We start from the raw sequence: 14,694 nt of genomic DNA, 5'->3' as shown, positions 1-14,694 counted from the left end.
GGAGCTACAGCAGGGCTTCATGAGGTCTCTAGGGCTGCATGTATGGGAGGGAAAGTCATTCAGGGCATCCACACTGAAACAAAATGTTTGCACTTAGCTGCCTTCTCACTTTGAAGTCTTTTGATTACCTGGTCGTGGACCACGGATTCTGACCCCCATTCTGTCTGTGGAGCTTTGACGGATCTCTTGTCTGCCTACTCTGGAGAGTGATGCGAGGAGTTGTTTAGGCTCTGAAATTTTCTAGTTCTAAAGTAGAGTAAAGGCACTTTCCCCCAGCTGCCACCCTGGAGTCACAGGGAACTTGATTGTTGCTCATATCACGACTGTTAGAGCTGGCAGGGGCCTTACATGCCTGGCCCAGCTTCTCTCTTTTCAAGGAAGAGAGACGTGGAGATGGCAGTGACTATCAGCATGTGGAGACTGGAGGCAGGTGAAGTGGCGGCTGGTGGAGGGGCTGGGGCAGGAAAGGAGGGCTCTGTCATCTCCATCACTGACCTTGAACAAAACATTTCCCCTCTTCCTGATTCTTCCTCATCTGTAAAGTGGGTGATGACTGCAAAAACTAATTCTCCCTCTCACAGCTATGAAGCCATGTTTACAAATTGTCATCAGTTTCAACAAAGTGCCCATATCTGAGTCTGGAGAAAACTTAGCCTCCCCTAGGATCTGATGGCTTTGCAATTACTTGTTTCATTTTTGGATCATAGGTTAACAAATGAGGGCTACTCATCCTTTTACAACGGCACTGAGGGAGATGAGGGTGTGTTTATGTATGCGTATGTGTGTGCATGTGTGTGAACTTAGGGTTGTGTAGACTCTTCTCCTTTCTCTTCTCCAGTTCCTCCCTGAACCTAACACTTACAGTGTGCGGAGCATCAGGCTGCCCATCTGTCACCCCAGCTGTGTCTCAGCTCCTGACACCCTCTATGAGGGAAGCAATAGCACATGAATGGCAGCCCCTGGTAATTCAGAAGGCAACCAACCTGTCAACAATTCTGAAGAAGGATTTTATCTATCAAAGTAGAAAACCTAAAAGAAATATTTTAAAACACTTAAAAATATATATATAAATGCCTCTTCATTTTTAATGTGTATGCACCATGGCATTTATTCAAGGTAGACATTTCAGGAGAAGTGACAAGCCTAAAATTCATTTGTTATATGTTTAATATTCATGCACCATTTAAATTCTGTGGGTATCATGGTCTTAAGATAGTTCAGTCTGTGTTATGCAGAAAAATTGGTAAAGTCTCTGACAGAAGAAATTGCCCTTTAAATTGGCTTCTCGTTTCTTGGAGGCACTTTATAAATACTTAATGTTGTTGCTGTTATGTTATTATAATTATATGAGAAGTGGCTAGTTTATATCAGCCTTAACAGCAAGAATGAAAATCATGAAGGGTGTCACAAGAATTATATCACCCATGTTAAACATTTCATCTCATGTTTTCCTAGTGGTCAAAATACTTAGTGCACTGAGAGCGTCCCTAAGGCAGAGGGAGGCAGCCAGGAGCACATTCTGCACATAGCGGCACATTAAGAAGCAGCAACATGGCTTGGGCTTAATATTCACTTTGGCTCTGGAAGGCTTCCTTAGTTAGGGCAGGGCACAGAGTAGATGGGCCCAGGTGTCAGGTGCTGAGTGGAAAGGGAGGTGAGCTCGGCCTGCCTACTCCAGGAGCCTCCCCAGGACATAGGCTCCAGAGAGCCCCAAGGCCAGCCCTGGGCTGGGCAGGTTTTCCTCGTGGCGACTGCAGCAGGTGGAGAGGCCTTGGCCAGCTCCCAGGCTTCGGAGCTGAGTACAGCAGCCAGCTAGGCAGATAGAAAGCGTAGCCACCGCCTGGTTCACCAGTCACCAGTCCACGTATATCACTATCGCCTTCTATCTGGTGAGGACAACGAGTTCCAATCCTACAACTGCCTCAGAATCGTCGGAACAGTCTTTTAAAACCACCTGTGCCTTGGGAGACTCTTATTCAAAAGGTCTGGGTGGAGATTGGTTATCTGCATTGTAAAAATCACCACAGGTAATTCTGCTGTGCAGCCAGAGTTGAGAAGACACATCTCCTGAGAGACTCAGTGTCTCCAAGATGTCAAATATTTTACTCTATGACTCTATCCCTTCAAGGATGAAGTGTGAAAGGGCTGTCTGAATAAACACACAACAGAATGATCATGGAATCAGTTTGCTCTGCCTTGGAATTAACTGCCATGAGGTTTGTAGAAAGCAGGGCCCTGAAGACAAGGTGTTCCTTCTTTTCTTCACTGTTTAGATCCAGGCCCAGCCCAGTCTGGCAGGAATGCATAAAGTGCCTCCTGACCAGTGAACAGCCTGGGAGGACTCCTTAGGGGATGATGGTATCCTGCAAGAAGTTCCAAATGTGCTCAGCTGAAAACTGAGCAAGTGATCACATACCCCCTCATCTGTGCTCCTCCCATCTTCCCATAACCTTGATCACTTTCTAGAAATACCTGACTATTTGCCTTGCCACCTGTGTGATATTTTTACAAAACTAGCAAAATGCTTTTACTAGTTAGAGTTCTCCAGAGAAATAGATCTTATAATTTCTTATAAAATTCCTTGCTATATATCTTTTATATGTAATATTTGTATATTTTATAAATAATTATAATATATAATGGGTTTCCTTAGTGGCTCAGATGGTAAAGAATCTGTCTCAATGCAGGACATCCAGGTTTGATCCCTGAGTTGGGAAGATCCCCTGGAGAAGGGAATGGCTACCCACTCCAGTATTCTTGCCTGGTGAATTCCACGGACAGAGGATCCTGGGGAACTATAGTCCAGGGGGTCACAAAGATTTGGACAAGACTAAGTGAGACCAGTCCTAGGTGTTCATTGGAAGGACTGATGCTGAGGCTGAAACTCCAATACTTTGGCCACCTCCTGGGAAGAGTTGACTCATTGGAAAAGACCCTGATGCTGGGAGGGATTGGAGGCAGGAGGAGAAGGGGATGACAGAGGATGAGATGGCTGGATGGCATCACTGACTCGATGCACATGAGTTTGGGTGAACTCCGGGAGCTGGTGATGGACAGGGAGGCCTGGCGTACCGCGGTTCATGGGGTCGCAAAGAGTTAGACGCAACTGAGTGACTGAACTGAACTGAAGTGACTAGCACACATAATATATAATAAAATATAGAAATATATTTTTATATATAGAAATTATATATGCACACACACATATATATACACATATACACATAGAGAGAGATTGATTTCTTATAAGGAATTAGGTCCCAGTTGTGAAGTCCCAAGATCTGTCATCTGCAGCTCAAGACCCATGATAACCCATGTATAGGTTCAGGACAAGTCTGAAGGCCTGAGGATCAAAAGGAGTTGATGGTGTAAATTCTAGTCCAAAAGCCACAGGACCCAAGACAAGACAATGTTTCATTTTGAGTTCAAAGGCCAGAAAAATCTGATGTTCCAGCTTGAAGCAGTCAGGCTGGAGGAGTCCCTTCTTGTTCGAGGGGGCTCAGCTTTTTTGTTGTATTTAATGCAGAGTACATCATGAGAAACGCTGGACTGGAAGAAACACAAGCTGGAATCAAGATTGCCGGGAGAAATATCAATAACCTCAGATATGCAGATGACACCACCCTTATGGCAGAAAGTGAAGAGGAGCTAAAAAGCCTCTTGATGAAAGTGAAAGAGGAGAGTGAAAAAGTTGGCTTAAAGCTCAACATTCAGAAAACGAAGATCATGGCATCTGGTCCCATCACTTCTTGGAAAATAGATGGGGAAACAGTAGAAACAGTGTCAGACTTTATTTGGGGGGGCTCCAAAATCACGGTAAATGGTGACTGCAGCCATGAAATTAAAAGATGCTTACTCCTTGGAAGAAAAGTTATGACCAACCTAGATAGTATATTCAAAAGCAGAGACATCACTTTGCCGACTAAGGTCCGTCTAGTCAAGGCTATGGTTTTCCTGTGATCATGTATGGATGTGAGAGTTGGACTGTGAAGAAGGCTGAATGCTGAAGAATTGATGCTTTTGAACTGTGGTGTTGGAGAAGACTCTTGAGAGTCCCTTGGACTGCAAGGAGATCCAACCAGTCCATTCTGAAGGAGATCAACCCCGGGATTTCTTTGGAAGGAATGATGCTAAACTGAGGCTCTAGTACTTTGGCCACCTCATGCAAAGAGTTGACTCATTGGAAAAGACTCTGATGCTGGGAGGGATTGGGGTCAGGAGGAGAAGGGGACGACCGAGGATGAGATGGCTGGATGGCATCACAGACTCGATGGACGTGAGTCTGAGTGAACTCTGGGAGATGGTGATGGACAGGGAGGCCTGGTGTGCTGCAATTCATGGGGTTGCAGAGTCGGACATGACTGAGAGACTGAACTGAACTGAACTGAAGCCTTCAGCTAACTAAAGGAGGGCCACCCATCTACATTAGGGAGGCAATCTGCTTTATGTAGTCTACAAATTCAAATATTCATCACATCCAAAATCATCCTCATGACACACCCAGAATAATGTTTGACCAATCCAAGTACCCTGTGGCCCAGGCAAGTTGACAAATAAAATTAACCATTACATGCCTTTTCTCTTGCCAGCCTCTTAAGTAGATAGAGGCATGTATATCTCAGAGTGAGTGACACAGGATGAAGCCTGCCCCTTTCCAGCACCTGTATGAACAGCTGCCCACTGTGGGGTATGACCTCTTGTGGCATGAATCAGAAGGGCTTCCTGCTCCTAAGGTGTGTGGGCAGATGCCCTTTCTATCTGCAGGAGTGAGAGCTCTGAGCACCAACCCAATCTGGACTCGTGTCACTATGTATACAGTAGATCCCCTGGTCCCTGACATGTGTTGGGTTTCTCTCTATGCCCCTTCCCCACCTCCCAGCTCCACTTGGCCTTCTTTGTTTCTGTGTTGATACGCTGCTGGAGAAAGCCAAAGAACTGGGCTGGCTGGACCCCAGCAATTCATCATTTCTGACTTTCTCTGGATCTTCACTATTACCCACTGTGTATTTTTTCATTCCTTAGCAACTGACCCACTTACCCAGTCTTCTATTCAATAACTATTTTTGAGCACCTACTACTTGCCAGATACCATGATCTGTTAACAGGGATGTAGGAAAAAAAAAAACAAAACCAGAGGTGATCTCTGCTCTCAGGGAGCATACAGCCTGGGAGACTCCAAAAGGCAGGTGTCCTAAACCTGTCTAAATACCTCAGTCCTCTGCATTTGCAGGTGACTTCAGTGACAGCCATGGGTTCACCCCTGTTAGAAGCTCCTGGGTCTTTACTGCTGGTTGGCACTCTCTCCTGCATTCCTTGTGCCCTCTGGATAGCTGAAGCTGATGCTGGCAGGCTCCTGGGTCTCCTCTAGCCAACGATGCTCCTGCTTCTCCTCTTCCTTTTTTCTTACTGCTCCCTCCTACATTTCCTCCTGCTGAGATTTCAGCCTGTCCACCCACATGCCCAATCCAGCACTCTGTTCACGGAGACCTCTCATTCTGAACCCCTAGGTCACTAAGTCCTGTTTATTCTTCCTCCTAAAAAAAAAAATCACCTTCTTCCTGTCCATCTTTATTAGCACTGCCTCATCATCTGTCCCCAGGCTCAACTCTTTCCCCCTCTAAGCTAGCTTTCACATGTTTCCAGAAAACAATTCAAATGCATCTTATCATGTCCTACTCCCGATTCAAGTTTTTCAGTGGCTTTCACAAGCTGGAGCAAGGCTTTAAGCACACTTTTTTTTTGGAAGAAGGATGCTGTTTTTCCTTCAAAATGTAGTATGAAGCACTAAAAAGAAATGAGCTATCAAACCATAAAAAGACATGGAAGAAACTTAAATGCATATTACTAAGTAAAAGAAGCCAATATGAAAAGACTGCACACTATAGGATGTGCATACTACACGAAACTGGAAAATGCAAAGCTATGGAAAAAGTAAAAAGGTCAGTGGATGCCAGGGGTTAGAGGTCAGAAAGAAACAGGCAGAACACAGAGGATTTTAAGGGCAGTAAACTACTCTGTATAATACTATGATGGCGAATATCTTTTATGACATTTGTCCAAACCCATGGAATGTAAAACACCAAAGTTCTACATATAAGTGTAGTCTTTGGGAGATAACAGTATGTCAATGTAATAATACATTTACGATATATATGAATAATACATTCGGTATGTAATAATAGTACATTCATTACAGTAAGACTATAATGAATGTACTACTTTGATGTGGGATGTTGATAGTGGGGGAAGCTGTGTGTGTATGATGTAAGGGGAAATTTCTGTACTTTCTGCTCAGTTTTGCTGTGAATCTACTCCTGTTCTAAAAAACAAAGTCATTTATGACATACTATATTAAAATTTTTAAACTTAAGGTACTACATTTAAATTTACCTTTGAAATCTTATATTCATATTCACATTTAGAAAAGTAGAGCTACTTTGCTGAAGTGGTGGCAATGGAAGGAGGAGGGCAGGGAAATGTGTCTCCTGTCTGTACCTCATCTCCCAGATGTTCCCCGAGACCTTGGGGCTGTAGGACCTGGAGGAACCCCAGAGACCTGGAGGACTGGAGCTCAATGCCTTAGTGAGGCAAATGATGGCCTTCCTAATCAGGCCTAGCTTTCTTTCCAGGCTCAACCCTTGTGGTTCCCAATACCCTGCCTTCCCAATGTTCTACACAGACACTAGTATTCCCTCCAGTATCTCCCACTCCATGGGTCTCCCTCCAGGCCATTGCTCACATTGCTCCTTCTTTCATCCTTCTCCCCTTTTCTCTACTTGATGACCCCCTTCAAGTCTCAGCTCAAACAGCACCTCCCCTGTGGAACTGCTCCAGATTCCCCAGGAGACCTTCTTCATGCTTGGTTCATCCTGTACCCTCCATTATGGCATCCGTCCAATGCACTGTCTGTTTTTGCATGCCTGACTCCAAGTATACTATGAGCAATTTAAGAGCGGTTTTCATCTTGATAGCCTTGCTGTTTTCATCTTGATAACCTCTGTAGCTAGCATGATACCTGGTTTCCTGAACGTTTGCTGAAAATGAACGAGTGGAAGAATAATGAATACATAAATTCTCCTCTTTCTCTCTCAGAAGATGATCCCACTTCCCACTAGACTGAGATGATGCTCAATCACTCTTTGGTGGCTTTTCTACATTCCCATCAATCTCTTTGATTTTGGGTCAGTGTATTTACAAACCAATCTAGCCACAGCAGCTCACAGCTGGGTCTCCACTTGACTCCCACACCCCATTCTTTTGTTGACAGCCCTGTTTTCCTTTAGATGTATCTTCAGTTCATCCTTGAGTTATTTCACCTTTCTGCTTCCATTTGCATATGCTCTTGGTTTAGCAAAAGGAAACTTGGCAGGAAGAGAAATTTCCAGCCTGTCCTTCTCCAATGTACTTCAGTAAAAGACATCTGTAGTCCTATAATTGCTTGGAATATTTAATACTTAATTTTCAAAGCCTCATTTGAACATCGGAGAAGGTGATGGCACCCCACTCCAGTACTCTTGCCTGGAAAATCCCATGGACGGAGGAGCCTGGCAGGCTGCAGTCCATGGGGTCGCTAAGAGTCAGACACAACTGAGCGACTTCACTTTCACTTTTCACTTTCATGCATTAGAGAAGGAAATGGCAACCCACTCCAGTGTTCTTGCCTGGAGAATCCCAGGGACGGGGGAGCCTGGTGGGCTGCCGTCTATGGGGTCGCACAGAGTTGGACACGACTGAATCGATGTAGCAGCAGTTGAATATATGTTATAACTGAGCTGATATCCCAAGTCCACAACAGTAATTCCAGCTCCACCTGGATTTGACAGCTGAGATATGCAGAGCCTGAAAAATCATCTCACGTTGGTGCATATTCCTTCCTATGAATTTCTTTTTGTCTCCTGTCTTACAGAAGTAGGTAGCTCAGAAAAGGTCTCAAAGAATATTTATTCAAGCCTGTTTACCTGTTTTTAATGAAGCCAGTCAATCCCACAAACTTCCTTGTTTCCTCCTATTTTTTCATGCCATGTCTCATCACAAGTGTTCAAGCTCTTAGAAAAAAAACCCTAAAGCTCAAATCCGGACTTGCTCCTGAATCAGGTCTGTTTCAAAATTCACCAAAATACCTACAGCTCATACACAGTTTTAAAAAACTAGTCTGCCCCCTGGAGACTCACTTATATGTGGCATTTCATAGGCACCTGAAATTTTTATAGTCTTAAGGGCTTTTGGTTGAGTTTTCTAGGTACTTTTGATGAAATATTTTCCACTATAGATACTGATTCTATGGGACAGTTGTTTAAGACTGTTCACTATATTTCTTTTTTTTTTTTTTTAAACTTTTTATTTTGTGTTGGGGTATAGCTGATTAACTGGAGAAGGAAATGGCAACCCAATCCAGTGTTCTTGCCTGGAGAATCCCAGGGATGAGGGAGCGTGGTGGGCTGCCGTCTATGGGGTCGCACAGAGTCGGACATGACTGAAGTGACTTAGCATAGCTGATTAACAATGTTGTGGTCATTTCAGGTGAACAGTGAAGGGTCTCATGTATACATATACATGTATCCAATCTCCCCTAAATGCCCCTCTCATGCAGGCTGCCACATAACATGGAACAGAGTTCCATGTGCTGTACTGGTTATCCATTTTAAATATACTAGTATGTGCATGTCCATCCCAAACTCTCTAACTATCCCTTCCCCCCCATCCTTCCTGCCTCTGGCAACCATAAATTCATTCTCTAAGTCTGGATTGTTCACTTCATTTCTTAATCCATATTTTCTTAAATTGCTACAGTACTTAACTTCTTTCAGTAATAAGTAGTGAATAGCTATTTATCATTTGTTGCTGTTGTTGCCGTTATTGTTTAGTTGCTAAGTCATGTCCGTTAAGCAGTCTTAAAAAAACTACGGTTAGAATATCCCTGGTAATGAATCTACAGGGTCTTTCTATTACAAGTAAACAGTAACAAAATAAGAACCATTAACTGAGCAAAAGTCAAATTGCCTTAGTCTTATGGTGAACAAAGAAGACCTTCACTTCCCAAACCATATTATTAAGGAGAATGAGAAAAACTCAGGCACCATTAGCCTTCAATATTTTTGCTATACTGTGAAAGGGGCAGAATCAGTTGCCACTATCTTTTATTCACTCACTGTCATCACTTCATCCAGTCTCCACACTCACAAAGTTCAAGAAACCTTCCTCCCAGGTCCTCCTCCCAACCTGCATTGCCTTTTTCATAGTGTTCATGGGGTTCTCAAGGCAAGAATACTGAAGTGGTTTGCCATTCCCTTCTCCAGTGGACCACATTTTGTCAGAACTCTCTGCCACGACCCGTCCATCTTGGGTGGCCCTACACGGCACGGCTCATAGTTTCATTGAGCTAGACGAAGCTGTAGTCCATGTGATCAGTGGCTCAGACGGTAAAGCATCTGCCTGCAATGCGGGAGACCTGGGTTCGATTCCTGGGTCGGGAAGATCCCCTGGAGAAGGAAATGGCAATCCACTCCAGCACTCTTGCCTGGAAAATCCCATGGACTGAGGAGCCTGATAGGCTACAGTCCATGGGGTCGCAAAGAGTCGGACATGACTGAGTGACTTCACTTTCACTGTCATTGTGGTTTTCATTGTCTGCCCTCTGATGGATAAGGATAAGAGGCTTATGGAAGCTTCCTGATGGGAGAGACTGAGGGGGAAACTGGGTCTTGTTCTGATGGGCGGGGCCATGTTCAGTAAATCTGTAATCCAATTTTCTGTTGATGGGTGGGGCTGTGTTCCCCTCCTGTTGCTTGACCTGAGGTCAAACTATGGTGGAGGTAATGAAGATAATCTCTTTGGAAAAAAAGTTAAGACCAACAAGTAGATAGCATATTAAAAAGTAGAGACATTACTTTGCTGACAAAGGTCTATGTAGTCAAAGCTATGGTTTTTCCAGTAGTCATGTATGGATGTGAGAGTTGGACTATAGAGAAAGCTAAGCGCCAAAGAATTGATGCTTTTAAACTGTGGTGTTGATGAAGACTCTTGAGAGTCTCTTGGACTACAAGGAGATCAAACCAGTCCATCCTAAAGGAAATCAGTCCTGAATAGTCATTGGAAGCACTAATGCTGAAGTTGAAACTCCCAATACTTTGGCCACCTGATGCAAAGAACTAACTCATTTGAAAAGATCCTGATGCTGGGAAAGATTGATGGCAGGAGGAGAAGGGGACGACAGAGGATGGGATGGTTAGATGTCATCACCAACTCATGAAGAACCTAAGCCACCCTATTTTGTTAAAAGAGACTCCATTTTAGAGTTCTGAGGAAAGAGTCTTTGGATATCCCCTGACCTCACCCCACCACCTGTGAGCCAATTAGATCCCAAATTAGGATATCCTGACTTTACGTTCAGGACTTATGACCTGCCCGGGGAAATTCGAATCAAGCCCGGGAAATGAAAACCAATCAGAACCCAACACCTAACCCTTCCACAGAAGGTAACCAATTAGACGTCTCCCAACCTGGAAACTCCCGTTTTTCGAATTTTTCGTGTGAGAATACCCGATATAAGCAATGTAACCCAGAGTTCAGGGCTCCTCTCCTTAGCCGCTGCGTCGGTAACGGTGGGAGCCCCAGCTTGAGCTTGGTAATAAAAACTCTGTTGCTTTTGCATCAGATACTGGCTCCCTGGTGGTCATTGGGAGATTTTGCGACTTGGGCATAACACTCAATGAACATGAGTTTGAGTAAACTTCCAGGGGTTGGTAATGAATAGGGAGGCCTGGCATTCTGCAGTCCATGGGGTCGCAAAGAGTCGGACACGACTGAGTGACTGAACTGAACTGAATGAAGATAATGGCAACCTCATTGAAGCTATGACCAACCTAGACAGCATATTAAAAAGCAGAGACATTACTTTACCAACAAAGGTCTGTCTAGTCAAAGCTATGGCTTTTCCAGTAGTCATGTATGGATGTGAGAGTTGAACTATAAAGAAAGCTGAGTGCCGAAAAATTGATGCTTTTGAACTGTGGTGTTGAAGACTCTTGAGAGTCCGTTAGACTGCAAGGAGACCCAACCAGTCCATCCCAAAGAAAATCAGTCCTTAATGTTCACTGGAAGGACTGATGCTGAAGCTGAAACTCCAATACTTTGGCCACCTGTTGTGAACAACTGACACATTGGAAAAGACCCTGATGCTGGGAAAGATTGAAGGCAGGAGAAGGAGACAACAGAGGATGAGATGGTTGGATGGCATCACCAATGTGATGGACATGAGTTTGAAAAGGCTCCGGGAGCTGGTGATGGACAGGGAAGCCTGGCGTGCTGCAGTCCATGGGGTCGCAAAGAGTTGGACACAACTGAGCTACTGAACTGAACTGAATTAAACCCATTTCGAATCTCACATCATCGGTCCCCCCATGTTACAGTCACTTACTCATCCCTAGTCAGTCCCTCTCGTAGGAAAAGTTTAGCTCTGGTTCACCGTCACTCTCTAACCATATTAGTTTTGCAATACATTTTAGTGATTTCAGTGACCCCAAAGGTAATCAATCCTTCCCTACACCTTTATCTTTCAGCTTCTTGACCTCTTCTGGTCTACTTATCTTGCATTCAGCACAGCCTCAGCCACTCTCTCCCAAGGGATATGCTTTAGACTTTAACAAGAGCAGGACCCCCCCAACCTCAATTTCAAGAATCTCTCTAACTACCACTTTCTTTCTTTTTTTTTTTCACTAAGAGATTTAGTTGTATTTTTATTACTCTTTATTTATTTATTTTATTTATTATTATTATTATTACTTTACAATATTGTATTGGTTTTGCCATACATTGACATGAATCTGCCACAGGTGTACATGTGTTCCCCATCCTGAACCCCCCCTCCCACCTCCCTGCCCATACCACTTTCTATTCTTCTGTTCTACTCTCTCTACCGATCTTACTCCAACAATCCCTTGGTCCTCTGGATGTACAATTCACCGATTCTTCCCACTTTTCACTGTCCTTCTGCCTCCTCCTTTTCCTGGCTTTAGTCCTCATTTTCCTACCTGCTCAGCTTCAACCCCAAAGTCCACCATTACAATCACCCCTTTGCATAAACCCTCAGCATCATTGCCTCTCTTTTTATCTTATGCCCTTGAAAAACTCCACCTGAAACTTGCATGGCTGAACACGACTGGAAGAAAAACACCCAATCTTAGAGATGGTCTCTTCAAATTTATTAGCACAAATCCCAAGCAGATCCTTAATGCTGTCTAGCCACTTTGATGCATTCTCTTGGTGCATTCACTGTGCTGCTGCTGCTGCTGCTGCTAAGTCGCTTCAGTTGTGTCCGACTCTATGTGACCCCACAGACGGCAGCCCACTAGGCTCCCCTGTCCCTGGGATTTTCCAGGCAAGAGTGTTGGAGTGGGTTGCCATTGCCTTCTCCCATTCACTCTTTTACTCTTCTAGAAATTCTCTCTCTCCTCAAACTTTCAACACCACTCTTCCATCCTCGCTAACAGCTGATATGACCTTTCTGATCTCACTGAGAATACAGAAGCAGTAGGAAACAGTTTCTACAAGATACTCCTCTGTCACCCTGTCAACCCACCTACCAACCTCAAAGCCCATGGACTCTGCCTTCTTTCGTGGTACTCTCCTCTTGTGTCTTCCAGAAACCATTCCAGGTACTTTTGTCTCTACTTATCTTAACCATTGTTTTCCCTTCTCAAAAAAATTTCTCCATCAGCATCAAGTGTGCTGTCGTTTCCTCCATGTGTTATGGCACTCTCTCTGACCACACCTACCTGTCCAGCTTCCATTCCATTTCTCTGCTTCTTTATAGAAACAGTCATCAAAAGAGCCGCTGCCAGTCCTTCTCTTTATATGCTCTCTTGAACATATTCCAATCATGTGTCAGTGAACCCCTCACTCCTTCAAAATGGATCTTTTCAAAGTCATTAGTGACTTGCATATAGCCAAACTGAATGATCAATTCTTGACCTTCATCTTACTTGACTCATGAGCAGCATTGACAGAGTTTGTCTCTATCCCCCTTTGAAATGCTGGATTCTAGGAATCCCTATTCTCCTGGTTTTCCTCATCTTTTTTTTTTTTAAAAAACAAAACAAAAACAAAAACCCATTGCTTGTTTTCAATGTTCTTTGTTGGTTCTTCCTCATTTTCTCAACTTAATAGACTTCCCAGGTCACAGACCATGTTTTTCTGTTTTCCGCACTATTTATACTCACTCCTTTAATGTTTTTATCCAGTTTCATGGCTTATATAATATATACATGTTGATGACTCCTTCGTCATTCTACATCCAGCTCAGATCTCACTTCTATACTCAAGATTCATATATCCTTTTGCCTATATACATATATGTCTTTTCTTGGAGGTCTAATAGGTATCTCAAACTTAACATGTCCCGAATCAATCAGCTCTCTCCCTTACTAAGTCTCTCTTCCTTCATTCTTCCACATCTCACTCACTGGCAATTCCATCTTTTCTGTTGCTCAGGCAAAAATCCTTAGAGTCATCTTTGACTCTTCTCTTTTCTCTTGCAACTGAAATAGAACCCAATAGAAGATCTGCCAGTCTCAACCTTCAGAACCAGCTATAATCTAACCACCTCTCACTATGTCCTCAGCTACCATCCTGGTCTAGACTCTGTTAGGTTACAGAAACAGTTCTGATGATGTTGAATGGCCTCAACAGCAAAGTGGCCTTTCCCTTATCTGGGGGATGTCTAAAAGCTGTATGATGCCCCAAGCCTCACACTCAGATTTTATCATTTCAGATTTATTCTTATGATGTTAAAATCGCCATCTCTTCTTAGTTGTCTTTAAATATTTATCTTGTCCTTAAAGCATTTAAGGTATATTAGAAAAGTATATGTGTGAATGTGTGTGTGTGTGTGTGTGTGTGTGTGTGTTAGTTGCTCAGTTGTGTCCGACTCTTTGTGACCCCACCGGCTGTAGCCCACCAAGCTCCTCAGTCCATGGAATTCTCCAGGCAAGAATAGTGGAGTATATAAATACATTAAAATAGAAAAACATGAGAAAATTAGGGAAAGGGAAGATAAGGATAAAAAAAAAATTCATATGATGTCACAGGTGAATTGCACATACACCCACATGCCATGAGGTTTTGTACCCTTGCTAGAAAGGGAATAATAACAGAGGAGTCTCTTCTTCTAAGATGTGCTTTAATATCAGATCTCTTTTTGCTTAACAGGCCCCTAGAAGAAACCATGATCACAGTGGCTCCTTGGACCTGAGTGGCAGAGGGCTGTGTGGGGCAGGAAAGGAGAAGGGTTGTATGCCCAGAAGAAGTGAGGCAACATTGGTCAGGAGGACCCTTCTCTCTCAAGACTGGGTCCTGACGTACACCCCAAACATTCCCTGGTATTCCCTCCAATCTCCCACCTCCCAGCTCACCCCTACATGTTACCCTGAGTACTTACCAAGACCCAAGCAAGAAACTCTGAGTCCTGATTTTCCAAGATTCCTAAAATAAAAATAAAGCAATACATGGTCATCGTTTCCTTGGGTAGAATTTTAACTGTGAGTATTAAATCTCACTTAAAATTTTTTAAATTGAAATATAGTTGATTAACAGCATTGTGTTAGTTTCAGGTATATAAACTTAACTTTTGATGACACTGTTCTTGACTAGAGCTGTGGTAGGGGCAGAGCTCCAGATGCAGGCCTGTGGTTTGGGGAA

The 14,694-nt window shown here is 43.6% G+C and overlaps 1 protein-coding gene across 2 annotated transcripts in view; it reads right to left on the bottom strand.

Moving 5' to 3' along the window:
- Positions 1–14,694, bottom strand: part of KCNAB1 (potassium voltage-gated channel subfamily A member regulatory beta subunit 1) — a 452,075-nt gene that overhangs the window by 115,339 nt on the left and 322,042 nt on the right. For both annotated transcript variants that reach the window (XM_040247427.1, XM_040247438.1), the window contains exon 2: positions 14,435–14,478. In XM_040247427.1, coding sequence (XP_040103361.1) covers positions 14,435–14,478 — 44 coding nt within the window. The remainder of the gene's footprint in view (positions 1–14,434; positions 14,479–14,694) is intronic.

This window comes from Oryx dammah, unplaced genomic scaffold (genome assembly GCF_014754425.2).
Source record: "Oryx dammah isolate SB20612 unplaced genomic scaffold, SCBI_Odam_1.1 HiC_scaffold_2, whole genome shotgun sequence".
Lineage (NCBI taxonomy): Eukaryota > Metazoa > Chordata > Mammalia > Artiodactyla > Bovidae > Oryx > Oryx dammah.
Note: the sequence above shows the minus strand (reverse complement) of the source record. Positions and strands in the feature narration are given on the sequence as shown.